General features: G+C 48.9%; 1 protein-coding gene across 1 annotated transcript; it reads left to right on the plus strand.

The window, feature by feature from the left end:
- The first annotated feature begins 19,800 nt into the window (after positions 1–19,800).
- Positions 19,801–26,372, plus strand: TRNP1 (TMF1 regulated nuclear protein 1). The gene is made up of 2 exons (XM_053577097.1): positions 19,801–20,730; positions 25,413–26,372. The coding sequence occupies exon 1, from the start codon at positions 19,894–19,896 to the stop codon at positions 20,590–20,592; it is 699 nt and encodes a 232-aa protein (XP_053433072.1). The 5' UTR covers positions 19,801–19,893; the 3' UTR covers positions 20,593–20,730; positions 25,413–26,372.
- The last annotated feature ends 1,302 nt before the right edge of the window (positions 26,373–27,674 follow it).

A 27,674-nucleotide genomic window follows, 5' to 3' on the forward strand; every position in this document is an offset into this window, starting at 1 on the left:
GGGCAGAGTGCTATGGCATCACAGCTCACAGCAACCTCTAACTCCTGGGCTCACGTGATTCTCCTCCTCTGCCTCCCAAGTAGCTGGGACCACAGGTGCCCGCCATAACATCCAGCTATTTTTTGGTTGCAGCCGTCGTTGTTTGGCAGGCCCAGGCTGGATTTGAACCCGCCAGCTCAGGTGTATGTGGCTGGCGCCTTAGCCACTTAAGCCACTGGCGCCGAGCCAAAAAAAATTTCTTTTAAAAGATCTACTGGGGTGAATTTTTTGCAAAACAATCTACTTCTCCTGTGAAGTTTTCCTTTATAGTTAAAAAAACAAAACAAAACAAAACACATTCGTATTTGATCCTTACTACAGCCCCGTGAGGTTGTATTTATTTTACAGATGGGGAAACTGAGGCCTATCCAGGTTAGGCCATTTGTCCAAGGCCATCCTGTGAAAGGAGAGTCTAGCTGAGTGGGAACCCCATTCTTCTGGCTCTCTGCGCAGTGCTCTGTGCTGTACCCTCCTACAAGTCCTTCAAGCTGTGTCTGGGCTACTTTCTAAGTGGATCAGAGGACTGCCTTTGTAATCAGTCTTCTGAGCTCTGTTTTGCCTTTTGGCCTTGACCTGGGGCTATTGTCCTGTTCCTTTGCTTTCAATGGTTGCTCTGTTCAGTTTTTACTTCTCTGGTTCCTTTCCTCAGCCACCATTTAGGCGTCTGGGCTGATGACAGCTTCGGGTCTGGGTCTCCGGCAGTGTTACTGGCGGATGCAGATGACTAGGAGTACAAGTAAGAATGCAGACTTAGTGTTAGACCTGTAGAATTTGAGGATTTGTGAGACTAGCACCATTGCATATATGGATACCAGTCAGATGCTGGTTAGAAGTTGCTATCTATCTATCTATTTATTTATTTTTGAGACAGAGTTTTACTTTGTTGCCCTTAGAATAGTACCATAGTGCCACAGCTCACAGCAACCTCAAACTTAGGCTCAAGCGATCCTTTGGCGTCAGCCTTCCAAACAGCTGGGCTACAGGTGCCCACCAGCTTCCCAAGTAGCTGGGACTACAGGCGCCTGCTACAACTCCTGGCTACTTTTTAGGAGAAAAAGGAAAGAAAAGGTTTTTCTTTCCTTTCCCACCACAACCTCTCACTAATTTTTCTATTTTTAGTAGAGACAGAGGTCTCACTCTTGTTCAGGTTGCTCTGGAACTCCTGAATTCGAGCAATCCACCTGCCTCTGCCTCCCAGAGTGTTGGGATTACAGGCGTAAATCACTGAGCCTGCCTGGTCTTAGAAGTTGCTATTTAGAACTACAACCTTGGCTTGGTGCCCATTGCACAGTGGTTATGGCAGCGGCCAGGCCACATACATGGAGGCTGGCAGGTTCAAACTCAGCCCAGGCCTGCTAAACAACAATGACAACTGCAACAAAAAAGTAGCCAAGTATCCCAGCTACTTGGGATGCTGGCTCAGTGCCTGTAGTACAGTGGTTAGGGCACCAGCCACATAGAGGCTGGTGGGTTTGAACCCGGCCTGGGCCAGCTAAACAACAACAACAACAACAAAAAAGCTGGGCATTGTGGTGGGCACCTGTAGTCCCAGCTACTTGGGAGGCTGAGGCAAGAGAATTGCTTGAGCCCAAGAGTTTGAGGTTGCTGTAAACTGTGATGCCACAACACTCTACTGAGGGTGACGTAGTGAGACTTTGTCTAAAAAAATAATAATAAAAATAGAACTGCAACATTTGAAGCTGCAACATCTGTAGCTTTGGAGCTGGGGAGGGGCAGTGGGTCAGGGGAACGTAGATGGTGGTAGGTGGTGGTGTATGGAGCCAGCCTTTGTCTCTGCCTCTCTTCCTTCCTTAGGGATCTGCTGCTCAGCTCTGGTGTACTTCTCCCAGAGAGGCACTAGGGGGAAGCACACATCAATAGAAGGGACCAGAACGTCACAGGATCTGACTTGGGATTCTAGAAGCTACCCTGTTCAGCTAACCTGAACTTCACCTCTTTGAACCTCAGTATTGCTCATGCGAATATGGGTTTAATGTGAGGCAGGATAGCACAGTGGCCTAAATTTGTGCCCCAGCACACACTTTTCCCATCTGTGTGACTTTGGCCAAGTTATTGAACTTCTCTGTGCCTCAGATTTCTCATCTGTAAAGTGTAGGTAGCAATAGTTTCTTTTCATGTGGTGATAACAACATAGACCAGTACATGGTAAGTGCTAAATAGATGTTAACTATTGTATTTTAGGGCTGGGCATGGTAGCTCACGCCTGTAATCCTGGAACTCTGGGAGGCCAAGGCAGGTAATTGGTTGAGCTCAGGAATTTGAGATCAGCTTGAGCAATAGTGAGACTCTGTCTCTACTAAAAATAGAAAAACTAGCTAGGTATTGTGACAGGTGTCTGTAGTTCCAGCTACTTGGGAGGCAGAGGCAAGAGGATCTCTTGAGTCCAAGAGATTGAGGTTGCTGTGAGCTATGACACCACAGCATTCTACCCAGGGCCACAGAGTGAGACTTGGTCTGAAAAATAAACAAACAAAGGCTGGACGCAGTCACTTATGCCTGTAATCCTAGCACTCTGGGAGGCTGAGGCAGGTGGATTGCTTGAGCTCACTAGTTTGAGAGCAAGACCCTGTCTCAAAAAATTGACTGGCTAAGTGGCGCCCGTAGCTCAGTGAGTAGGGCACTGGCCATATACACCAAGGCTGGTGGGTTCACACCTGGCCAGGGCCTGCTAAAACAATAATGACAACTGCAACAACAACAACAAAAAATAGCTGGATGGGGTGGCACCTGTGGCTCAGTGGGCAGGGTGCTGGCCCCATATACCAACAACGATGGGTTCAAACCCAGCCCCAGCCAAACTGCAACAAAAAAATAGCCCCGTGTTGTGGCAGGCACCTGTAGTCTGAGGTACTTGGGAGGCTGAGGCAAGGGAATCGCCTAAGCCCAGGAGTTGGAGGTTGCTGTGAGCTGTGATGCCACAGCACTCACGAGACAGAGTTTCGTGGCCCCATATACCAACAGTGGTGGGTTCAAACCCGGCCCCAGCCAAACTGCAACAAAAAAACAGCCCAGCGTTATGGCAGGCACCTGTAGTCCCAGCTACTTGGGAGGCTGAGGCAAGGGAATCGCCTAAGCCCAGGAGTTGGAGGTTACTGTGAGCTGTGATGCCACAGGACTCTACTGAGGGCAATAAAGTGAAACTCTGTCTCTACAAAAAAACATAATAAAAAAAAATAGCCAGATGTTGTGGTGGGCACCTGTAGTCCCCACTACTTGGGAGGCTGAGGCAAGAGAATCGCTTAAGTCCAAGAGTTTGAGGTTACTGTGAGTTGTGATGCCACACCACTCTACCGGGGGCGACAGCTTGAGACTCTGTCTCAAAAAAATAAAAAAATAAATTAGCAGGCGCGTGTAGTCTCAGCTACCCAGAAGGCTGAGGCAAGTGAATTGCTTGAGCCCAGGAGTTTGAGGTTGCTGTGAGCTATGACACCACACCACGGCTACCCAAAGTAAAACTCTGTCTCAAAAAAAAGAAAAGAAAAAAGAAACACCCCATTTTATTTTAGCCCTTCCCCTTACTGCCAGCCCCTTGCCATTCTGGGGCCAGGACTCTCAAAGGCAAGAGCACTCCCTCTGAGAATAAGCAGAACAGATTACTATAACTGACCATGACTACCTACTGTGTTAGGTGTATTATGTGCCTTATTCCATTTAACCCTCATGATAACTCAGTAAATAGATCCAAAGTCCCATTTTATAGCTAAGAAAACAGAGGCTCAGCGATTTAAGCCATGCGCCCAAGGTCACACAGCTAGTAAGTGGCAGAGCCCAGAGCAGAGGCCAAGTTCATTCTGGCTCAGAGATGAGCTTTTTGCAGTATTCCTCTGGGCAGCTCAGAAACTGGACCCTTGGAGGTTGCCCCAAGCCCCAGCAGAACAGAGGGTTCTCTGCTAAAGAATTCCCTTCTAAAATTATACGTTGTGGGGTGGGGAGGGGGAAAAACCTACCTAATGGGTACTATGAACACTATTTGTGTGACAGGCACACTTATAGCTGGTACTAAAGCATTATAAAGCAATCCATGTAACCTAAGACATTTGTACTTCCTTAATATTTTGAAATTAAAAAAATATTTGGGGCTGGGGAGGAGCAGTGGGTCAGAGGAACATAGATGGTGGTAGGTGGTGGTGTATGGAGCCAGCCTTTGTCTCTGCCTCCCAGCTATGATTGGTTATAAATTGGTTCCAATTCTGTCTCTTATCCTTCTTTCCCCAAACAGAATTTCCTGGAATTCTCAAGGGAATAAGTGGAATGGAACCAATTGAAAGGGAATCCAGGAGGGTGGAAGGGAGCAGAATGGTGTGGGATGGGGTAGAATTGGAGTGTGTGAGATGACACTGCCTCACCTCCTCTGATTGGTCAGGTTGTAGGTCAGACAATGGAATGGGCCAGAGACCATTTCAGAGTATTTCCTCTCTCTCTCTCTTTTTTCTGAGACAGGGTCTCTTTCTCTGTCACCCAGGTTGGAGTGTAGTGGTATGATCTTAGCTCATTGTAACCTTGAACTCCGGGGCCTAAGAAATCTTCCTGTGTAGCTGGGACTACAGGCACGTGACACTCTATCCAGTTAACTTTTTTTTTTTTCAGACAGTTTGACTTTGTTGCCCTCAGTAGAGTGCCATAGCGTCACAAGCTCACAGCAACCTCTAACTCTTGGGCTTAAGTGATTCTCTTGCTTCAGCCTTCCGAGTAGCTGGGACTGTAGGCACCAACCACAACGCCCAGTTATCTTTTTGTTGCAGTTGTCATTGTTGTTTAGCAGGCCCAGGCTGGGGTCGAACCCACTGGCCTTGGTGTTTGTGGATGGTGCCCTACCCACTGAGCTATGGCCTATCCAGTTAACTTTTAATTTTTTTTTTAGACACTGGGTCTCATGTTGCCCAGGCTGGTTTTGAACTCTGGTCCTCCTGCTTCAGCTTTCCAAAGTGCTGGGATTACAGATCTGAGCCAGTGTACCCAGCACCCCCTTTTCTTTCACTGGCAAAGGATGGTGTGTTCTGGAGGTTAGATAGAAACAATGGGGTCTGGGAGTTACCCTGGAAAATGAGGGGTAGATGAGCTGGGCTATGAGCTGGGTGGATGCCATGGACAGAGATGTAGCTGGAGCTTGGGAATCCTCAGGAGCTGGGATGTAGGAGCGTCTGGAACTATAGGTTGTATTGTTGGGTGGGAGGCCCCAGGTCCACCAGTTACTGGGCCTGGAGGGAGCTGCAGGTTGAGAAACTTTCTTTTTCTTTCTTTCTTTTTTTTGAAATTATTTATTTGGTTCCTTACTTATCCTCTCTTCTCTCCAGCTGAGGAATATTCTTTTTTTTTTTGAGACAGAGTTTCACTATGTTGCCCTTGGTAGAATGCCGTGGTGTCACAGCTCACAGCAACCTCAAACTCTTGGGCTTAAGCAATTCTGTTGCCTCAGCCTCCCAAGTAGCTGGGACTACAGGCACCTGCCACAATGCCCAGCTATTTTTTGTTGCGGTTGTCATTGTTGTTTAGCTGGCCCGGGCTGGGTTTGAACCCACCAACTTCGGTGTATGTGGCTGGCCCCATAACCACTGTGATACAGGTGCTGAGTCCTGAGGAATATTCTTGAGCTGGATTGAGGCAGGGACTGCTTCTTTGGTTCTGAATTTGGTTTCAAGCCCTAGTAGAAGTATATTCCACAGACTCCTTGTACTAAAAGAAACTTTACCTGACCACGTTAATTTACTGGTGAGGAAATGAGGCTCTGTGTGATCCAAATCCCCTCTTCACTAGTCAGTGTGGGGCTTTGTGAGCTGTGACAAGATCTTGGGCTTGGTTTCATTCATCCCTTCTCTTGCCTACATGCCTCCTACACTGCTCCCTCACTCTTGCACACATACACACACAGTGGCATGGCTATGCATGCTGGTGCTAAGTCGCCTGTCCACTCAAAGGCAGCTATAGGCAGCTCTGGTCACTGAACACCACCATCACTTTCTGCCTACCTCAGCCAACCTCTCACCCTCTCTGAAGCCCTCCCAGAGAGCCCCCAGCTGGGAGGCTGTCTGAGCCTGAGTGGTCTCAACCTCCCATGCTGCTTCTATCTCCAGACTGGAGGTCCAGAAGGCAAGGTCTGGTCTGATGAATCCCTGCATCTCCAGCTTCTAGCCCAGAGCAGGATGCAAAGGTTTGTGGACCATTCCCCTCTCTCAGCAGCCCATGACCACCACCTTCACCTCCCAAACAAGTGGGGTGGCAGAAAGAGGCCTGGAGCCGGGATCAAATAGACATAGGATGGAATCCTAACCCAGGTTCTTCCTGACTGTGTGAATTTGGGAAATGATCTTCACATTAAGCTGAGCATTTAAAGAGTCTTCCAGGCAGAGTGAACAGCTGAGATGGGAAGGAGCCAGCCTGTCATGGTCAAGGAGCAGGGAGGAGACCAGTGTTGCTAGAGGACAGTGAGCAAGGACAGAGGGATGGGGATGGTCAGAGGCTCAGGCTCTGGAGCGTTTCTCTTTTAATCTGACTGGAGGGTCTTAAAGAGGGGAGTGGCTTGATCCGACCAGTCCCCAAAAGCTGCTCTCTGCGTTGCTGTGTGGTGATTGCAGGAGGCTAAAGCTGGAGACACAGAGTCCAGGGAGAAGGCTGAGCTGTGACCCAGGGGAGGGATGATGGAGCCAGAGACATGGTGAGAAGTGGCCAGATCCATGACATATTCTGGAGGTGAATCCCACAGAGCTGGATATGGAAGGAAAAAGAAGACTAGGGAAGTTCCTTATTTCAGAGAAACAAAATACTCCAAAATCTTAGTAGCTTTAAACAATAATAATATATTATTTCTAAAAATGTTGTGGCAGGTAGAGGGTAGTGGCATCATTATACCTCACTGGAACCTCAAACTCTTGGGCTTAAATGATCCTCTCGACTCAGCCTCTTGTGGTAGAACTACAGGTGTGCACCACCATGCCTGACTAATTTATTCTAATTTTGGTTGCGATGGGATCCCCTTTTTCCTCTGGCCAGTCTTGAACTCCTGGGCGCAAGTGATCCTCCTGCCTCAGCCTCCTAGAGTGCGAGGATTACAGGTATGGAGATACTCCACCAACCTAGAATTTCTTTTTTCTTGTTTTTAGACAGGATCTCATTTTGTAGCCCAGGCTAGAGTGCAGCAGTGTCATCACAGATCACTGCAACCTCAGATTCCTGGGCTGAAGTGATCTGCCTGCCTCAGCCTCTCAATGTGCTGAGATAACAAGAGTGAGCCTCCACACCTAGCCTGCTAAGAATTTTTATTTTTTTTTCATTTTTGAGACAGAGTCTCACTTTGTCACCCTGGGTAGAGAGCTGCGGCATCATGGCTCACAGCAACCTCAATCTCCTGGGTTCAAGCAATTCTCTCGCCTCAGCCTCCCAAATAGCTGGGACTAAAGGCACCTGCCACAACACTAGGATATATATATATATATATATTTTTTTTTTTTTGCAGTTGTCATTGTTGTTTAGCTGGCCCAGGCTGGGTTGGACCCGGCTGCACCGAGGCTGGCACAGCCTGTGCTATGGGCACCAAGCCCAAGAATTTTTATTTCATTTTATTTCATTTTTGAGACAGTGTCTCACTCTGTCACCCTGGGTTGAGTGCTGTAGCGTCATCACAGCTCACAGCAACCTCAAACTCTTGGGCTCAAGTGATTCCCAAGTAGCTGGGAATATAGATGCCTGTCACAATGCCTGTTTGTTTTTCTATTTTTAGTAGAGATGGGGTCTCTCTCTTGTTCAGGCTGGTCTCAACTCCTGAGCTCAAGCAATCCACCTGCTTCAGCCTCCCCCAAGTGCTAGGATTATAGGTGTGAGCCACTCTACCTGGCTATAATTTTTCTTTTTCATATAATGAATTTTTATCTTTCTAGGAGTTTGTCTTTGTACTTTTTTTTTTGAGACAGAGTCTCACCTTGTTACCCTCTCTAGAGTGCTGTAGTGTCATAGCTCACAGCAACCTCAAACTCTTGGGCTCAAGTGATCCTCTTGCCTCAGCCTCCCAAGTAGCTGGGCCTACAGGCACCTGCCACAATGCCCAGCTAGTTTTAGAGATGGGATCTCATTCTTGTTGGTCTCAAACTCTTGAGTTCAGGTAATTCACCTGCCTCAGCCTCCCAGAGTGCTAGGATTACAGGCATGAGCTACTGGGCCTGGTCTTGTCTTTGTACTTTTGTTTTAGATTTATTGTCATAAAATTGTTTATGATACCCTTATCTTTTTATGTTTTATTTATATATTTATTTATTTTGAGACAGAGTCTTACTATGTTGCCCTTGGTAGAGTACTGTAGTGTCACAGCTCACAGCAACCTCAAACTCTTGGGCTTAAGCGATTCTTTTGCCTCAGCCTCCCAAGTAGCTGGGACTACAGGTACCTGCCCCAATGCCCAGCTATTTTTTTTTTTTTTTTATAGTTGCAGTTGTCACTGTTGTTTGGTAGGCCTGGGCTGAGTTCGAACCTGCCAGCTCTGGTGTATGTGGCTGGCACCCTAGCCACTGACCTACAGGTGCTGAGCCGATACCATTATCTTTTAAATCTCTGCTACAGCTATAGTTATGCCCCTTTCCTCAAACCTATTATTGTTTATTTGTAACGCTTCCCTTTCTTTTTCTTAAATTTTTCAGGAGTTTCTCTTTTACTTTTTTTTTTTTTTTACAGTTTTTGACCGGGGCTGGGTTTGAACCTGCCACCTCTTGCATATAGGGCCGTCACCCTACTCCTTTGAGTCACAGGCGCTGTCCTCCAGGAGTTTCTCAATTTTATTAGTGTATCAGTGAGGAGTCAGGTTCAGCAGGAATCTAATCCAAGGCCAGCAGCTCAATGTTCTATCAACCCTGGAATGAAGATTTTGCTTTTCCTTAAGGTTCTCCATGACATCCACCACATCTAAGTTCCTGAAAGCAGAATGGAGAAAAGTAGTAAGGGGCAAAGGGTAAAGAAAAGGGCAAAGGTAGCAAGCTACTTCTCACTTGACCTCCGAGTGCCCGTGCCCGAGGCTTACTGCTGGGTCCCTCTTCTTCTCTGCCTTCTCCCATCCCCCCTTCATCTCATCCAGTTAAAACACTCTGTGCTGATCATTCCAAATTCATATTTATAGCTCAGTCCTCTCTCCAGAACCTCAGGAACATGAATTCAATTGCCCATTTGAAATTGCTGCTTGAATATCTAAAAGGCGCTTCAAATTCAACATGTCTAAAATTGAACTCACTAGAAAATGAGAGAAAGCCAACAAAATGCTGGAGCCCTAAATGGTCCCCTTCTTCTGAATTCTTTCTGATTGCAACTTGCCACTTGATTGCAACTTGGGTTCCCCACCCAAATAGAACATTCTGCAACTCCTAGAACTTCTTCACTTATGGATCTTAACCAGCATTTTTTTATTGATAAAGCTTTATCTGTCTAAGTCAACTGATAAAGTTTTTTGTTGTTGTTTTGAGACAGAGTCTCACTCTGTTGCTGCAGGCTAGACTGCAATGGTGTCAGCCTTGCTCACAGCAACCTCAAACTCCTGTGTTCAAGTGATCCCCCTGCCTCAGCCTCCTAAGTAGCTGAGACTACAGGTGCCTGCCACAATGCCTGGCTAATTTTTGTGTTTTTAGTAGAGATGGGGTCTTGCTCTTGCTCAGGTTGGTCTTGAACTCCTGAGCTCAAACGATCCTCCTGCCTCAGTCTTCCAGAGTGCTAGGTTTGCAGGATTGAGCCATTGTGACCAGCCTCAACCAGGATTTTTTTTTAAAGGAAATAGAATGGCATAGAATAGACTAGAATAGGAAGTATCAGTGTGCCTCACTCATAGGGAAAGTATGGTCTGTGAAACATTTGTGTAGTCGGTCCTGTTGTAAAATGTCTAATTATCAGTTGAAGTAAAATAGTTTTGACTGATCTAGGCCCCAGGGTTCAGCAGGTACTCTTGGGATGAATGCCAACTGGAAGGCTCATTTACTGGAAAGGAATTGCCCTTTCTTATCGTTTCTTGCCTCTGTTACTTATTGTCCTTTCTTTCTAGTCGGTTCAGAAATACATTACAAAAAAATAATTTCATAAAATAGCCATCATTTTTTAAAGTACTGTATATCTGGCTGGGTGTGATGGCTCCTGCCTCTAATTTCAGCACTTCAGAAGGCTGAAAAAGGAGGATCACTTGAGTCCAAGAGTCTGAGACCAGCCTGGGCAACATAGTGAAACCCTTGTCTCTACAAAAATAGAAAAATTAGCTGGACCTGGTGGCACTGCCTGTAGTCCCAGCTACTCAGGAGCAAGGGGATTGCTTGAGCCCAGGAGTTGGGGACTGCAATAAGCTATGATGATGTCACTGTACTCCACGAAAAAAATAAAGTGCTATGTATGGGGAGGGTGTTCTCTGCACCCCGTTTCTGTTGTTTTACTGGAAATGGGAACTCTCTCCCTGTTCTATCCCATCTCATTATGCTCCTGCTTCTTGTGCCTCCTTCATGTTCCCCTGAGTGTGTCAAACTCTCTCCTGCAAAGTCTTTGCCTTTCCTGCTCCTCCCACCCGATCACTCCTTTCTGGTGTTTCCCAGCCTGGCTCCTTCGTGTCCTACAGAATTTACTGGATCACTTACCTGAAAAGTCCAAGGGTACAGTTGGCACCTGGTGCTCAAGTGAATTCACCATTCTTTAGGTTTCTGTTTCTGGGCTCTCCTGCCAGATAGGCTCATTCTCAGGCAGGCACCTCCCTGTGGTGGCAAGATGGCTGCCTGCAGCTCCATGTCTGTAATCTATCAGGTCAACAGCTGCCAAGCATAGACAGTTTCTCTTTCCCGATAACTTGATTCTAGTAAATGTCCTAGCATCAAGTTTCATTGTCCAGGCCAGGGTCATGAGCCCGTTCCGGGAGATGATCTAGGGTCAGCCCCACAAAAAACATACACTGAACATGTAGGAGAGGTGGTTCCTCCCAAAGTGTAAAGGCACTGTTATCAAATAGGACAAATGAATGATGGGAAGGCAAAACCACAGCTGCCCACCCATCATCCTCATCTTCCCTACCTACCATAGGTGCCCTCGCTTACTCCCAAAACCACTGTTTACTTCCTTCATAGGATAAATGATCTTAATTGAGTTAACTCTTCAGAGCCTTGTACTCTTCTGGATTGAGAGCGCAGGCACCTTGCCTTGTTTTGATCACATTTGTATCCCCAGCACTTAGAACAGTGCCTGTATACAGTAAGTGCTTTGTAAAGGCTTGTGGGAGGAATTTACTTGGAGAGCCAGACACTTTTGCTTTCTTAAGAATCTCCCACTTGGGCTGGGTGCAGTGGTTCACGCCTGTAATCCTAGCATTCTGGGGAGGCCCAGGCGGGTGGATAGCTTGAGCTTAGAGTTCGAGACCAGCCTGAGCAAAAGTGAGACCCTGTCTCTACTAAAAATAGAAAAACTGAGGCAAGAGGATTGCTTGAGTCTAAGAGTTGGAGGTTGCTGTGAGCTATGATGCCACAGCACTCTGCCTAGGGCAACAGCTTGAGACTCTGTCTCAAAAAAAACCAACCCCAAAAAACAAAACAAAAAACAATCTCCCACTTGAGGTTGTTACATGCCAGGCAGCAATATTTCCCTCAATGAGGATCAATCCCGTCAGAATACAAAGGTTATCTAAGCAGTTTCAAAACCTGTTTGATCCCACTGTCTTACCAGCTATCGCCTTATTTCTCTGCTCCTTTTCTTTCTTTCTTTTTTTTTTTTTGTGGAGACCGAGTCTCACTTTACTGCCCTCGGTAGAGTGCCATTACGTCACAGGACTCACAGCAACCTCCAGCTCTTGGGCTTATGCGATTCTCTTGCCTCAGCCTCCCAAGCAGCTGGGACTACAGGTGCCCGCCACAATGCCCACAATGCCCGGTTATTTTTTTGTTGCAGTTTGGCTGGGGCTGGGTTTGAACCTGCCACCCTCAGTATATGGGGCCGACGCCCTACTCACTGAGCCACAGGTGCCGCCCTCTCTGCTCCTTTTCAAAATAGAACTGCACAAAAGAGTGGTTTAGGGATGGGTGCGGTGGCTCATGTCTATAATCCCAGCCCTCTGGGAGGCCGAGGCAGGTGAAGCTCAGGAATCTGAGACCAGCCTGAGCAAGAGGGAGACTCCGTTTCTAAAAATAGCCAGACATTGTGGTGGGTGCCTGTAGTCCCGGCTACTTGGAAGGCTGAGGCAAGAGGATCACTTAAATCCAAGAGTTTGAGGTTGCTGTGAACTATGATCCCACAGTACTCTACCAGGGCAAGAAAGTGAGACTCAAGTCTAAAAAAAAAAAAAGAAGAGTGGTCTACACTTGTGTGATTGTTTCCTAACTTTCAGTGTCGTTCAGCTCACTTTCCTGTTTTCCTCCCTTACCAGGAGCCCCTCCTGCTCAGGCTCCTTTGTCAGCTCCTGACCATTATCATCTTCTACATGTGGTGGTGCCCTGGGCTGCTGTCCTCTGTCTAATCCTCTACCTACACTTTCTCCTGAGGACATTCATCCTGTCCCATGGCTCTGAGTACCATCTGCACATTGATAATTCAACAAATTTAAATCGCTAGCCCTAACTCTCAAACACTGACTTCTAGAACCACCTAAATAATCTGACTGCTCGTCTTGGCTATCCAACTTGAGTGTCCAAATCAAAATTCTTTCCAAAAGTTTATCTGTCTCCTGGGTGTGGAGACCTTCACCGGAGATACATATTTTCCTCTCCATATGATATCTTTTATTGAGCTTTGCCTTTCCACATTAGATTGGTACATAATGAACACGATTTTACAAGATAGACATTCATTTTCCAACTCACAGTTACTCAAACTGTGTTTCTTCTCTGAATGCTATTTTTATACCAGTTTTTTCAAAGAATCTTTACACCTCTGAAGCTGAATGTAGCCCAGGTATGGTGGCTCATGCCTGCAATCCTAGGCTTGGGGAAAATGATATAGGAGGATCGGTCGAGGTCAGGAGTTCCAGACAAGCTTGGGCAACACAGTGAGACCCACCTCTACAAAAAAATTAGCTGGGCATGGTGGCATGCAGCCGTAGTCCAAGCTATTGAGGAGGCTGAAATGGGAGGATCACTTGAGTCCAGGAGGAGTTTGATGCTGCAGTGAGCTATGATTGAGCCACAGTACTCCAGCCTGGGTGACAAAGTGAGACCCAGCCTCTAAAAAAATTTAGAAACAAGACAGTGCCTGTGGCTCAAAGGAGTAGGGCACCAGCCCCATATGCAGGTGGTGGGTTCAAACCTAGCCCTGGCCAAAAACTGCAAAAAAAAAAAAAAAATTGAAAACAAGCAAAATGAATATACACCTTCTTCAAGGTATAATATTTCTTAGTTGTCCTAAAAAATAGGAAGATGTAATGGGCTATTGAGGTAGGCCCCCACTTTTCTTGTTTTTGTTAAAGCACTTAATGATAACTCACAGCCTTCGGACCAACTTTTATTGTTTTTGTAATAAAATAATTATCATTTAGGGAAAAAGATTCTGGACCTTGATTATTTTGGCAAAATTGCTCCTTCCTTGGTTTTCCTCATGTTCAGTCCAGGATACCATAATCTATAATCTGCTGCTTCATCTACAAACCCAGACGGCATTCCCTCATCCCCACACTAATCCATCTGCAAGTCCCCTGGTTCATCTCCAAATAAACCTCAAATCTGTCCCTCCTCCCAGCCCTTGCCTGTATGCCTGGCACTGTGCTCTCTTGGCTGGATTATTGCAGTAATCTCCTAACTGGCCTCCCTCATTCCCCTCTTGTTCCCTTTCAGTCCATTCTCTACACGGCAAACAGCAGGATCTTTTAAAACTAATCAGATCATGTTGATCCCAGATTTAAACCTTTCAAAGGCTTCCCAGCACTTAGAGTAAAATCTGAAATCTCGCCCCAGCTTTCTGGTCCAGATTGCATTTCAACTCTAGTCTTCCCCATTTTTCTGCTGGTCCACTGGGCACTGAACACAATGATCTCCTCTTCTTAGGGTCTTTGCACTTGCTATTTTTTCTGCTAGGAAATTTCGTTCCCCAATTCCATGTGACTGATTCCTGCTCATCTTTCAGGTCTCAGCTTACGTGTCACCTCCTCAGGAGAAGCCCTCCCTGATTCCCTTTTCTATGTATTACTAGTTTATTCCTTGGTCATGATCTCTAGGGTAAGCACTTCGGAGGCACACTGGCTAGTTCTACCACTCTGTGACCATATGACCTTACTCATTCATCTCTCTGTCCTTCAGTTTCCTCATCTGTAAAATGGGGTATGCTAATAATATTACCTCGTAGGATCAGTACCCAGCATAGAGTAAGCGCTAAGTAAATAATAACAGGTATTTTACTATTCCATCATGGCACATTTCTTGGGATTTAATTATTTTGATTTCTGAAATGTAAGCCTTGCAGAAACAGGGATCGTGCCTCTCGTATTTACTGCTGTGGCCCTAGCACAGTGGCTGGTGTCTAGGAGGTGCTTACTTATGTTGTTGGATGAATGCTTGAACACACATGATCTGAGCCTTTATGGAGCTGACCTTGTCCTACTTATCCTTCAACCCCTGGCTATTTTATTTTTTTTTGAGACAGAGTCTCACTCAGTTGCCCTGGGTAGAGTGCCGTGGCATCACAGCTCACAGACAACATCTTCAAACTCTTGGGCTCAAGCGATCCTCTTGTGTCAGCCTCCCAAGTAGCTGGGACTACAGGTGCCTGCCACAACACCTCGCTAGTTTTTCTATTTTTAGGAGAGAAGGGGTCTCACTCTTGCTCAGGCTGGTGTTAAACTCCTGGGCTCAAGCAGTCCACTGGCCTCGGCTTCCCAGAGTGCTAGGATTATAATTATAGGCCACCTCACCCGGCCCAACGCCTGGCTATTTTAGAGATGTGAAAACTGAGACCTTAAATGTGGGGTGATTTGAGCAATGCTTCCCATGGGGGTGCGGGGACAGGTACAATTTCTACTTGTCAGAAGTGTGATGAAACTCTCTTCTTTGGTGCTGCCTATGGAGGTGGCAACCATCTCATGCTTAGCATCATGGCTGCTCTCGGACCCCTGTGAAGCCCAAGATTGTCAAATAGAGGACCAAGAGTTCATCTGGTGCTGGCCAGACTGATATGTCAAAACAAAGCCTAACTGGCAGAAACCCAGAGGTACTGACAATAGGGTGTGGAGAAGATTCAAGGGCCAGATCTTAGTGCCTAATACTGGTTATGGGAACAATAAGAACACACAGCACATGCTGCCCAGTGGCTTCTGGAAGTTCCTGGTTCACAAGGTCAAGTAGCCGGAAGTACTGTCCACATGCAACAGCTCTTACTGTGCCGAGATTGTTCACAGCGTTTCCTCCAAGAAGCACAAAGCCATCCTGGAAAGAACCAGAGGCACCAATCCCAAGGCCAACTTGTGCAGTGAAAACAGTGAATAGACCATTCACGTGCATGTTGTATTAGTGTTTAAATCAAACCATGACAACTGCAAGAAGGAAAACAAACCCCAAACATGATGAGGCATCAAAAACCCATGGAACCTGCTACCTCCACTGTGAGCACAAGTCACAGCCTTTTATTCTAGGAATGATAAGTAGGGCAAAATTTTCATCACGATAGAAATTAAGAATAAAGAAAACCTGAGCTCTCTCTATGGAGCAGCAGGATAGATTTTAGTGCTAAAGACTGAGATGACACTGAGACCGCAGTTGTCCCTTCCTGGACTATTACCCTGTCCAGGTAATTGTGCTCCCCCCCACCCTGTTTTGTTCCTGTCACATTTAGGAATCCAGAGTCCTTATTTTACAAATGCTAGGACAGAGGTTCTGAGAGAAGGACTTGCTGGACTCCATATTGTGAATTAGACCCAAATCTTCTGGCTTCTAGGTAAGATTCCTTTAAGCACTAATGATGAAATGATGCAAAACCTTTTAATATAAGAATAGAGAGAAAGGGAAGATGAAGAGGAGGAAGGAGAGGGAGGAGAAAGCCTAGGAGGATGAGGAGGTGTAGAATAGAGGTTCACCGGCAGGCCGGGCGTGGACAGGTATAGGGCAACCAGAGACCTTGGTGGGAGGGCAGGGGTGTCTACTGGGGGAAAGGGGAGATGGAGGCTGGGGCCTGGCTAGGTTATTTTCAGAGTTGCTATCTTTGTCTGCATCTGCTAAATTATTAAACTGAGATCACATCCTGGAGGGTGCCAGGCCAGGTTGCCAGGGAGAGAACGAAAGGGAGGGGTTAGATCTCTTAGTAGAGTCCTAAAATATAGGTTGGGATGGAAGTAGACACCTAGGCCTGAGCCCTCTGTCCCATCCCTCACTCAGTAGATGGAGGAGATCCTGCTTGGGGCCACAACCACTCTCAGCATCCCCTCTGCAAGGCTCTCTCTTTCTGCTGGCTGCTATACCAGCAGGGGATAGCTACATACACAACCTGGTCCTTCTGGGCTGCTTCCTCACTTCCAGGGTCTCAGACTCAGACCGCAGGTTTTGACCTACAGATATGACCAGTTTTTGAGATTTGGAGGCAAATCCTTCCACATATGAGTATCCGTCTGTGCCATAGATATTAGCAGTTCCATTTCTCAGATGAGGAAAGGTGCCTTTCTCAGGTTTGCATAGCTAGGAAAGGACTGAACTTGGATTGAAACACAAGCCTCTTCAGGCCCCTTTGCTCTCTCTATTGCCCAGCCTCCTATTTTTATAGTTTACTACTGTCTTGATTTTCTAGATTTTCTACAAAAGGTATGTACTTTATAACCTTTATAAAGATCAGAAAAAATTAATTAAAAAAATACAAAGATCAAAAAACTACAGTAATCATTGTAGTTTAATAATGTATTCCATCACTCCAAATGTTGTGTTTGCTGGGCTGGCTGTGCCCTCGTAGATGGTTGGCTGTGGCCTCTGTCCTCTTTGGGAGTGTAGAGGGTCAGGCCAGTTAAAGAAGCCTGCAGAAAGTTGGCAGATGCCAAACCTCTCTCATCTGTGGCCTTTGTATATGGTGTTCCCATCTGGAATCATCCCTTCCACCCACCATCTCTGTGTCACTCACTTTGATCCATCTTTCAGGTCTTAGTTTAAATATCACCTCCTGTAGGAAACCCTGCCTGATCCCCTCCCCACCTGGCTGGGCTCAGTGCTCTGTGTTCCCACAGTCTGTGCTTCCCCCATGCCAGGAGAAACCTCACTGAACTGCCACCACCTGTCTGTGTCCTCTCTAGACTCATCAAGGGCATGTTCCATCTGATCATTGCTGTACCTGCAGCAGTGAGCACAGCAGAGAAGGTGATGGTCAGTTGTTGAATAAATGAAATAAAGAATGAATGGAGAAGGAGCCTTCTGCATCCTCAGTGAGCTCTATCTATCCTTGTATAATTTTTCAATACAAATAAATATTTATGGAGTCAGGCACTCACTTAACTTTGGGGGCCTGTAGTGATAAGCAAAATTAGTCAAAGAGGAGAGACTATTAATAACTAAGCAATAAACAAATTCTCTCAAATGTGTGCTCGCTTGCACACGCGCGCGCACACACACACACACATATGGGAAATGCCTTGTGGGAAATGCCATAGAGGATAGAAACAGGCAACATTTTTAGAAGATAACAGGGAAATGAGGGGTGACTTTGGGGTGGGTCAGATTTGGGTCTGAATTCCTGGTTGGCCACTTACTTGCTGTGTGACCTTCTCTGGGCTTTCGTTTCTCATTAGGAGGAAAAGGCTGTTTATCTCCCTCTCTTAGAGATGATATGAGGAAATGGAACATTTATTTATTCATTCAATAAATATATATTAAGCATCTCCTCCAACTCAGAGAAATTACTTGCCCAGGGTCACCCCGATGGGCAGTGTGTGTGGGTTTTGAACTGAGGCCTGACTGGATCTCTGGATCTGGCTGATGGTAAGTGCTGCTTTTCCCGTTGATTTATTCCCCCAGGAGTTGAGAGCAGTCAGTATGCCTGCTAATCTCCCATGTGATAGTGGTCGTGGTGGTGAGCCCCTCTGGCCCCCTGAGTCCTCATGTCCCTCCTTGATCCTCCCTTCCCCCACTATGAACTGCCTCTATCTCCTTGGCACCCACTAAACCCCTCCCCCTTACTGAGTTCTATAACATTCACTGACCTCTCTCCCAGTCACCCCCCGACTCCCTCTCCACCCCCTCCCTGAGCCTACACTACTCTTGGTCCCTGAGCCTCCTCCTTTCTTCTTCACTGAGCCCCTCACCCACCTGCCCTCCTCCCAGAGTCCTTCTGAACTGCTTCTCTGGAACAGAGTTGTCTCACCCATGAGTCCTCATCATTCCATTTCACTAGGGCACCTGAAAGCGTTTAGAGAATGTACCGAGAGAGATGAGGAACAGTCCTCCTCCTCCTCAGCCTCCTCCTCCAGCAAGTGCAGCTTCACCATCTGCCACCACTTCAGGCAGTTGTTACACTGGCCACACCTTTGGCAGGTACCTGGGAACCCAGGGTCTGCTGCAGTCCTTCCCAGTTGGCTTCCTGGGTGCTTCCTGGCCCTCCCATTCTTGCCTCTGACCCCCACATATACCTCCCATTTCTTTCTTTCTTCTTTTTTGTAGAGACAGAATCTCTCTTTTTGCCCTTGGTAGAGTGCTGTAGCGTCACAGCTCACAGCAACCTCCAGCTCCTGGGCTTAGGCGATTCTCTTGCCTTAGCATTGTGAGTAGCTGGGACTACAGGCACCTGCCACAACGCCCGGCTATTTTTTGTTTGGCCAGGGCCGGGTTGGAACCCGCCACCCTCGGTATATGGCGCCAGCCCCACTCATTGAGCCACGGGCGCCGCCCTATACCTCCCATTTCTAATGGTACCTTCGAACATCGGGAAACTCAAGCAGGGCCACAGTGTGTGGGCGAGTGTTTGGAAGGGGTATGGCAGGGTCACTTCTGTTGAGGGGAAAGCAGGCAGGGCTCAGTCCTATCATTTTGCCATGGAGAGGAGACCCAGGCATCTGAGTCCCCAGAAGGCACGAATGGCTGAACGGGGGCCTTTCTGTACAGATTCAGCCACCAATCGGCAATGAGATTTTGGGCAAGGCACCACTGGACTATCTGGGTCTCAGTTTCTCCCTCCGAGTAAAAGATGTGAGAACATCTGCTGGAAGATGCAAACAGGCACAGGGGCAGGGAGGGAACTTTGCACACCATAGGGTCCAGGGTTCCTCTGTGGGGCCACTAGGTTTTCAGGCTCAGCAGCAGCGCTGTGGTGTTTTGTCCTGCAAACGAAGGGTCTACTTAGCGTAGAATCAACTCAGCCATATCCCCATCCCATCAGGACGCCAGTCACCCCTTTGCTCCAGCGACATGGGAGAAAGCGGTCCTGGCGAGTCCTGTAGACTAGGACACCAGGCAGAATTGATTCCACCACGGGCCAGTGAGAGGTAGGGGAAGGAGCACTGAGCAAGGAGTCAAGCCTCCTGAGTTGTAGGCCAGGCTTTCACAGTCACACACAGGGGCCACAAGCAAATCGCTCCCCCAGGTGGAGACTGGATTCTACACCAGCTACCAGAGCTTATCACTCCGAGGGGCCAGACCAAGGGAGATGTGGCCCGCTTTCGTCTCAAAATTTTGGGAGAGGCAGATGGGGAACGGATGCGCTAGCAGGGCAGAGTCAGGCAAAGGACACAGACCCAAGGGGTTTGAGGAATGGGTCTGAACAAGCGTGGCGGGGAGGCGGGTTTAGGGCTTTCCAGTCTCTGATTGGCTGTGCCACCCATCGCTCCGCCCCGTGTTCTATAAGAAGCGCGGCGGAGGGTGCGGCTCTGGAGTGGGGACTGCGGCCGCATCTTTCCTCAGGTGTACAGCGCCGGTCCTCCCTGCTGACCAACAGCCGCAAACCGCCGGGGGGCGGGGGATGCCGGGCTGCCGCATCAGCGCTTGTGGCCCCGGGGCCCAGGAAGCGACGGCAGAACCCGGGTCCCCGCCGCCGCTGCCCCGGGAGCCCCTGTCATCCCCTCAGCCCCCTCCCCCAACCCCGACCTTGACCCCGACCCCGACTCGGGTTCAGGCCCCGCCGCTGCCCGAGGGGGCCGGGGAGTCAGCAGGTGTGGCCGAAGGGCAGGAGCTGCAGCGCTGGCGCCAGGGCGCTAGCGGTGGTGCGGGGGGCACGGGGCCCGGTGGGGGCACGGGCGGCGGCTCGGGTGCAGCGGCGGGAGCTGGAGGCCGCGCGCTGGAGCTGGCCGAAGCGCGGCGGCGCCTGCTGGAGGTGGAGGGCCGCCGGCGTCTGGTGTCGGAGCTGGAGAGCCGCGTGTTGCAGCTGCACCGAGTTTTCCTGGCGGCCGAGCTGCGCCTGGCTCATCGCGCGGAGAGCCTGGGCCGCCTGAGCGGCGGCGTGGCGCAGGCCGAGCTCTACCTGGCGGCGCACGGGTCGCGCCTCAAGAAGGGCCAGCGCCGTGGTCGCCGCGGCCGCCCACCCGCGCTGCTGGCTTCAGCTCTCGGCCTGGGTAGCTGCGTGCCCTGGGGTGCGGGGCGCCTGCGGCGAGGCCACGGTCCCGAGCCCGACTCGCCTTTCCGCCGCAGCCCGCCCCGCGGCCCCGCCTCCCCCCAGCGCTGACCTCAACGCCCGGACCCCTGGCCACCCCGGACAGGCCATCGCCGAGGTGCCACAGATTGCGGATACCAGCCGGATGGACAGCCTGACCTACAGGAAGAGACAGTCGGGGGTGCCAGGGGCCCAGGAAAGGAGGCTGAGGTGCGGTGTTAACGCCTGGTGCATTAGAGGAGCGGGGTGGAGGGTGGTACGGGGCCTCTCTTCCCTAGGGCTTCTGGCGTCTGCTAGGTCCCTAATAAAGCTGTCCGGCCTCCCCCCAGACCACCTGGGGAGTAAGGTGCTAGCATAAAGTCTCCATTATAAAATTGGGCAAACCGAGAGTGCTCAAAGTCCACGAGGGGTTTGGTGGCAAACTTTTACCGCTTGGAGCCTGCTGTACTGATGCAGCAACCCCAGTCTTACCCCGACTTGCGTTGCCTTTCCTGGGTTGCTCAGGGCTGGTGCTTTCTGGCAGCACCCAGCTCCATACCTTTTGGGAGGACAGAAATATGAGGTCCCAGTTTGGTGTGGGGGCTGGCACAGGGCTCTATGAGTTTGCCTCCTCTAAGTCCCTGTTTCTCAGAAGGAGGGAATCCCAGAGAGATTGAGGATGTGTTTGTTCCTGTCAGACTTTTCTGCTTTTAGGAGACAGACTTTTCTCATGCCCTCATGCAGCTTCACTAAGACTGATGCAGGTAACTAGGATGGAGTGCTTGGCACCTGATCACCTACCCTCCTCCCCCAACTTGTCTCTAAGATAGCTCTGCCAGGGATGGAAGCAGGTGACATCCTTTAACAGGCCCCAGGAGGGCAGGTATGGTATTGGCTTTCCAGAAAGGGAGGCCTTAAAGGGCCAGACCTGAGGTGAGATCTGTTTCTCTTCCTGTACAAATGCCCTTTGCCCCCCCTTCCTCTGTCTCTACTCAGTTATGAATGAGCTGGCTGCTCAGCATCTGAGTTGACTGCAGCCCTGTCAGTCTGTGAAGTGGATCTTGTCACCTCCTAGCAGGGCTGTGGTAAGGTTAACATAGGGAATATGTCTTCTCTCATAAGTCAAAAAGATATTTTATTCTTTTAAATCACACTTAGAAAAAAGTATTGTTTTTGGTAATGGAACCAGGAGCAATTTAAAGTTCTCATTTTAAAGAATAGAGAGGGATTTTCTCAAGGTCACATGCCAGCATAAAGGACAGAAGCAGGTCCCAGGCCTGTGTGTGGGCTTCCCATAGTGTCCTAGGTGGGGGGCTAGGGAGAACTGGCCTTTGGCCCCTGTATGCTGTGTGACTAGAACAATTCTAGCCCCTCTCTAGGCATTTTTCCTCAGTTACTTATATCAGTGCTTGGGGAATGGGGTGAGGGGGGAGGATGATAACGTCAGAGTCACAAGAATCTGATTTAATACTACGAGTGCTGAGGGGACTCCTCTGATAAGCTAATCCCAGGGCCCTCACCTGATCTCCCCCCTTCAGCCCTTTCTCTCACTAGGTACCAAACTTTTACCTGGTTTCTCAGCTAACATCCAGGCCTTCATGAACCCATTCTTAGCTGGATAAGGGACCAGGAGGAAGCCTCAGGCTCCCTGAGAAAGCTTGGGGACCAGGGGAGCAGTGTATGTGTGTGTGTGAAGGAGTCTGGCATCCTATGGCCTGCCCAGTCTGTGAAGACCTTCCAAAGCCACTTAGGTCATTTGGGGTCTAAGTCCCAGAAGGACAGAGACTTCCCAGAGGTGACACAGGAGCTTAGGCTGCAGCACTGGGCTGCAGCCAGAACTGTTTATTTTCTGGATTGCACAGGAGAGGGCACTTTGTCCAGAGAAGCTTTTAGCTAATGGTATAAAGTGCTCTGCACCATCATAGTTTGTCTTTCTCCAGGATTTATTGATAATCAGCTTTGTCCTGATTTGGGGGTGGGGTTGGAAGGTAGAGAATTAGAGATGACTTTGGCTGCAGAAAGTGGTATATGTGTGGGGGCAAATGGAGATTGGTCCTGGTGGCAGCTCTGTACCTTTCACTTCCAGGTGGCCCACTGCTCCTCACCAAGGGCCTTGGCCAGGGCACACAACATTCTCTGTGTGTGAACTCCAGCTTCTGGTCAGTGCTCTGTGCACTACCCCTCAACCAACTAACAAAAGTTTCCTTTTCACACCTGTCTCACACCCTGGCTCACCCAGGGCCCCTTCTAGAAGCTCCCCAGCCTGGCTCCGTTTTCTCTTCAATCAATAAACATTGATAGCAACTCAGTCCAGAGGCTTAGGAAACAGGGCCTCTGGGCTGGGCGCGGTAGCTCATGCCTGTAATCCTAGCACTCTGGGAGGCTGAGGTGGGTGGATTGCTTGAGCTCAGGAGTTTGAGACCAGCTCGTGCAATAGTGAGACCCCCTTCTCTACTAAAAATAGAAAAACTGAGGCAAGATGATAACTTGGGCCCAAGAGTTTGAGGTTGCTGTGAGCTATGATGCCATGACATCAGGGTGCCAGAGAGAGACTCTGTCTCAAAAAAAAAAAAACAAAAAAAAAAAAACGGCCTCTGCTGTTAAGGCAATGGTTCTCAATCTTCCTAATGCCACAGCCCTTTAATACAGTTCCTGTGGGTCGTGTACTACAGGTTGAGAACTGGTATTTTAAGGGTTTATCTCTCCCAGTCCTCCACCATCTCAGGGAACACTCTGGGGGCCGTTGGAGGGCTATTTTTATTTTTAGGCTTTCACTAATAACCCTAGCCCCTGGGCAGGAGACTGAATGCTCCCCCTTTTCTCCATGACTTCTGGAACACTTTCTTTTCTTTTTTTTTTTATTGTGGAACACTTTCTTGATGGCCCCCAGTCCTGGGGACAGGACGGAGTATGAGGATCTTAGGGGGACTTGTGCATTGAGAACATTGATGACTACCAGTGAATCTGGGAACTCAACAAAGGGAAATGAAGGGAACAGGGGCCTTTTTTTCAGGCTGCCACATGGGGCTGAGAGACTAGTTCAGGGTCTGGTCTGGGACCTGCTCTTTACCCGGGTGACCATCATGTAGGCCACCGGAGGGCAGTGTGGGGCTGCTTTTCAAGACCTGAGGGCGGGGCCTGGAGCAATTTCGGTCCCCATTGTGCCTGTCCCCAATCATCCTCCTTTCCTGTTGTCCCAGGGCTTTCTAGGCCTTGAGCTGTTAGGGGTCTGGGAGTCATTCCGTACGACGGTGGGCATGTGGCTCCTGAGATGCGCCCATCATTGGCTCTCTAGAGGTGGAAGTCCACTTGGAAAGGGGACCAGTCTGGCTGGTCCAAGCCCTGGACCCCAAGAAGGTCCATCAAGAAAGACTTCCTGGAAAGAGAAGTTGTCCCTGGGGTAGTCACTGTCAGTAAAGCTCTGTATTCACGGATTTGTTACACCTAACTGATCAGAACAGCAGGCCTGCTGCTAGTGGTGACCAAGGTTGCCTCCTAAAGATTAGGCTGAAGTGACAGGACACTGCTTAGGTGCTCTAAGTCGGCATTATCTGGGAAGATCCCCTTCCCTGACCCTTTCAGATGAGTTTGTAGACTAACTTGGGTGCCCAGGCTTCTCAGAGCTGAAGGAGAGGCTCCCTGCCCTATGGTCAGGAAGGGAAGTAGTATTTGGGAAAGCCAACCTATTTCTTGCCCCACGTAGTCCTTGACTATGCCCTAGCCAGGAGTTATGGTGTAAGGGAACCCTTGGTTCTGGCATAATGTATTAACCACCTATGCTAAGCACTTTACACCCATTATCTGGTCTGGTTCAGCCCTCCCAACCACTCTATGAAGTAAGGGTTATTATCCCCATATCCTCAGATAAGGAAACAAAGTCTGGGAAGGCAGGTGACTTGCCCAAAGACAGAACCTGTAGGTGGGAGATCCCTTAAATATTAGGCTATATGGTGATTCATTCATCAGGCTCATAAAGGCTCCATTTGGGGAGATTTCTGGGCTTCCATCTTCAAGATTGTGTATAGTGACCTCTAGTCCTCAATTCTGGGGAGGGATGTGATGAGATGCCAGTAGGTTGGCAGAACCCTCCTCCTGCTCCTATCTGGGCACAGCTCAGCCTGATTGGGCCCTGGAGGGAGAGTATGTGTCAGTCTGAGTTAACACTCTTGGCTTCTGGTGAGGGTGGGTCAAAGAAGCTCAGGGCTCAGCCCTCCCAAGGGTCTGCTTTGGAGGGCTGTCTCCTCTCCCTGCAGATCTGGGCTGGAAAGTTTGGTGCCAAGGAGAGCAAAGAGCCTGGGATGGAGGAGGAGGGTGACATGCTCCATGGTAGGAGTAGAAAGGGCTCCAGGTAGACCATGACAAGCCTAGCTTGGAACCTCTCAGCTTCCCTTTTCTGAACCAGTTTCTTCTATTTGTTTTGAATTTTTGAGAAGAGTTAGGGAGGAGATAACTTTTGAGAATTAAATGAGAAGTCGCAGGAATCGCCTAGCACATAGTGGAGATTTGTAAATAATAGAGCCAACCTGCCTAGGGGAGGAGAGACTGCCAGGACAAACAGCCCCCAACACCCCACCCCCGGCCCGGCAGTGTGGGCCTTATGCTCCTCTAGAGCATCCCCATATCAGGAATCCCTGAAACAGGCCCTAGGGAACTCCATAAGGGGGAGGGGTGGAGGAGGGGGCAGGCTTTTCATCCCAAGAACATTCCATTCTAGCTGCTCAGACCAATGGGGATCCCAGCCAAAGACAGAGGCCCAAGGGAACCTCTGCTTCTGCAGCCAGTGGAGCCCCATTTCATGATATTGCCTCTTGTACCTTCTTCCCATAATGACCTCACTTGAGGAGATATTGAAGGGTGGGGTGGGGTGGCTGTGGGAAAGAGGTAATTAAAGTTCTTGGAATTATTCTTTTCAGCTCCTCCCCGCTCTTCAGAGCCTCTTCTCTATGGAACTGGACTCCTGGATTCACTTCTTCTCTGGGCACCTCCTTCAGGAAGACTTTGAGAATTAACCCTACACAACCTCAGTGCCCTCCTTACGGGAGCCTTTCACTTCATAGTGGCAAGGAGCTGGGTCATGGGGAAATGTGTCTGTACTATGAATTTGTGTATATGCACCACATTTGACTTTGGCTTATGCTCTACAATTGGAGATGTTACTACAGGTCCCTGAGATACAATCAGATTATTTAAGAGTGCAGCAAGCGTTGCCAATGTGAAATGAAAAGGATTCATTTTTAAGTCACGGCATAGCTGGGGTTCCCATTTTGGTAGACATCATTGTTGTGAAGTTTATGGGAGGCCCGTTTGAGGAAAAACAGTGGTTTGAGAAGTCCCTCAGTTCCCCTCTTCCACTGTCCTGTTCCCCCCATGTGGAAGCGTTCCTGTGGCGCTTCAGAAAAACAATCAGCTGCTGGCTCCTGGCGGGGGAACACACCTCTTTTCCAGGAAAAGGTAGTGGTAACATAAAACATCTAAGGAAAGTTTTAAATAAATAAAAGATACACATTTAATCAAATATCCTGATAATAGAGGGAAAGGGGCACATTTACTCAGACACAACCCAGAACTTGGAGAATTCTGCAAGGTGACTGTATATTGAATCAGTAAATTTCAGTAATGTGAGGCAAATGCCTGTGGTAGTGAGGTTGACTTTGCAAGTGTCCTTGCTGCCTTTTATGTCTGTCACAGCTCTTTAAGTTGGCATTTCCTCCAGTGACTTCTGGTTAGTTTTGTTTGGCAGTCTGGACGCGGTTGACTGGAGTGCGGAGTGATTTCTCCCTTGACCTGGCTCACAGCTGATCCCCCACCCCATGAAGTCTTCTCTATTAAAGAATGTGATGAGGAAACTCAGGGAGACTGAGACTGTGTGATGCTGAGGGAGGTTATACACATTGGTGACAACATGGCAGCACAGTAGGCAGTGGGGATTGTGTGTGACTGTGTTGTGACTGTACAGAACTGTTTGTCAGTCAAGGTCCCAGCAGGAGGCCTGGCACACTCAAACTGGAAGTTTTTAAAGGGGACTATTTTTTTTTTTTTTTTTGTAGAGACAGAGTCTCACTTTTTCTCCTTTGGTAGAGTGCCGTGGCGTCACACAGCTCTCAGCAACCTCCAATTCCGGGGCTTAGGCGATTCTCTTGCCTCAGCCTCCCAAGTACCTGGGACTACAGGGGTCTGCCATAACGCCCGGCTATTTTTTTTTTTTTTTTTTTGTAGAGACAAGAGTCTCACTGTACTGCCCTGGGGTAGAGCGCCGTGGCGTCACACGGCTCACAGCAACCTCTAACTCTTGGGCTTACCCGATTCTCTTGCCTCAGCCTCCCGAGCAGCTGGGACTACAGGCGCCCGCCACAACACCCGGCTATTTTTTTGTTGCAGTTTGGCTGGGGCTGGGTTTGAACCTGCCACCCTCGGCATATGGGGCCAGCGCCCTACCCACTGAGCTACAAAGGGGACTACTTCTAAAAGTGTGGGCTGTTAGCCAGGCGTTGTGGTAGGCGTTTGTAGTCCAGCTACTTGGGAGGCTAAGGCAAGAGAATCACTTGAGGCCAAGAGTTTGACGTTGGTGTGAGTTGTGAACGTCATGGCACTCTACCAAGGGCCACATAATGAGACTCTTTCTAAAAAAAAAAAAAAAGTGTGGGCTGATATGGTGCAGCTATCTGGGGCTGGGAACAGTGGGAAGCCTTCACAAATCCCGAGCTTAAAGGGTTGGGTAGGCAGTTTGTGGTGAGGGCCCCTGAGAGGTACAGTGGCCTTTGGGTGAGGTATGTGGCCAACCATGACAGCCTGAAGGGGAAAGGACAAAGGGAATAAACACCACCTCCCCTCCCTTCAGTCTCCAGCTGGGGCCTTTCATTGGCAAACCCAACAGGAAGCCATGGAACAAGGGAGCCATTGATGCAGAGTCCCAAAATGTTAGCCTTGCCAGGGCCAGAGAGAAGGGGAGAATGGATGGGAGGGGCCAGCATATCATGCAACTCCCTGGGGGTGTGTCTTTCCCCCCATGTCCACAGCAATGCTGCATCCCCTTTGGGAACTCCCTCCACCCCTTTGGGAACTCCAACCACAGCAAGAGATGGGTTGCTTGGAGAGCACCATGAGGTTGGAAGGTAGAAGACAATTTTCCTCCCAGCCTTCCTCTTGCGGGTTCTGATTCCTAGTTTCTGATTTCT

Source organism: Nycticebus coucang, chromosome 22 (genome assembly GCF_027406575.1).
Source record: "Nycticebus coucang isolate mNycCou1 chromosome 22, mNycCou1.pri, whole genome shotgun sequence".
Taxonomy (NCBI): domain Eukaryota; kingdom Metazoa; phylum Chordata; class Mammalia; order Primates; family Lorisidae; genus Nycticebus; species Nycticebus coucang.

Excerpts from the sequence above, each read along its gene's own strand:
- TRNP1 (XM_053577097.1), top strand. The coding sequence starts at position 19,894 with ATGCCGGGCTGCCGCATCAGCGCTTGTGGCCCCGGGGCCCAGGAAGCG.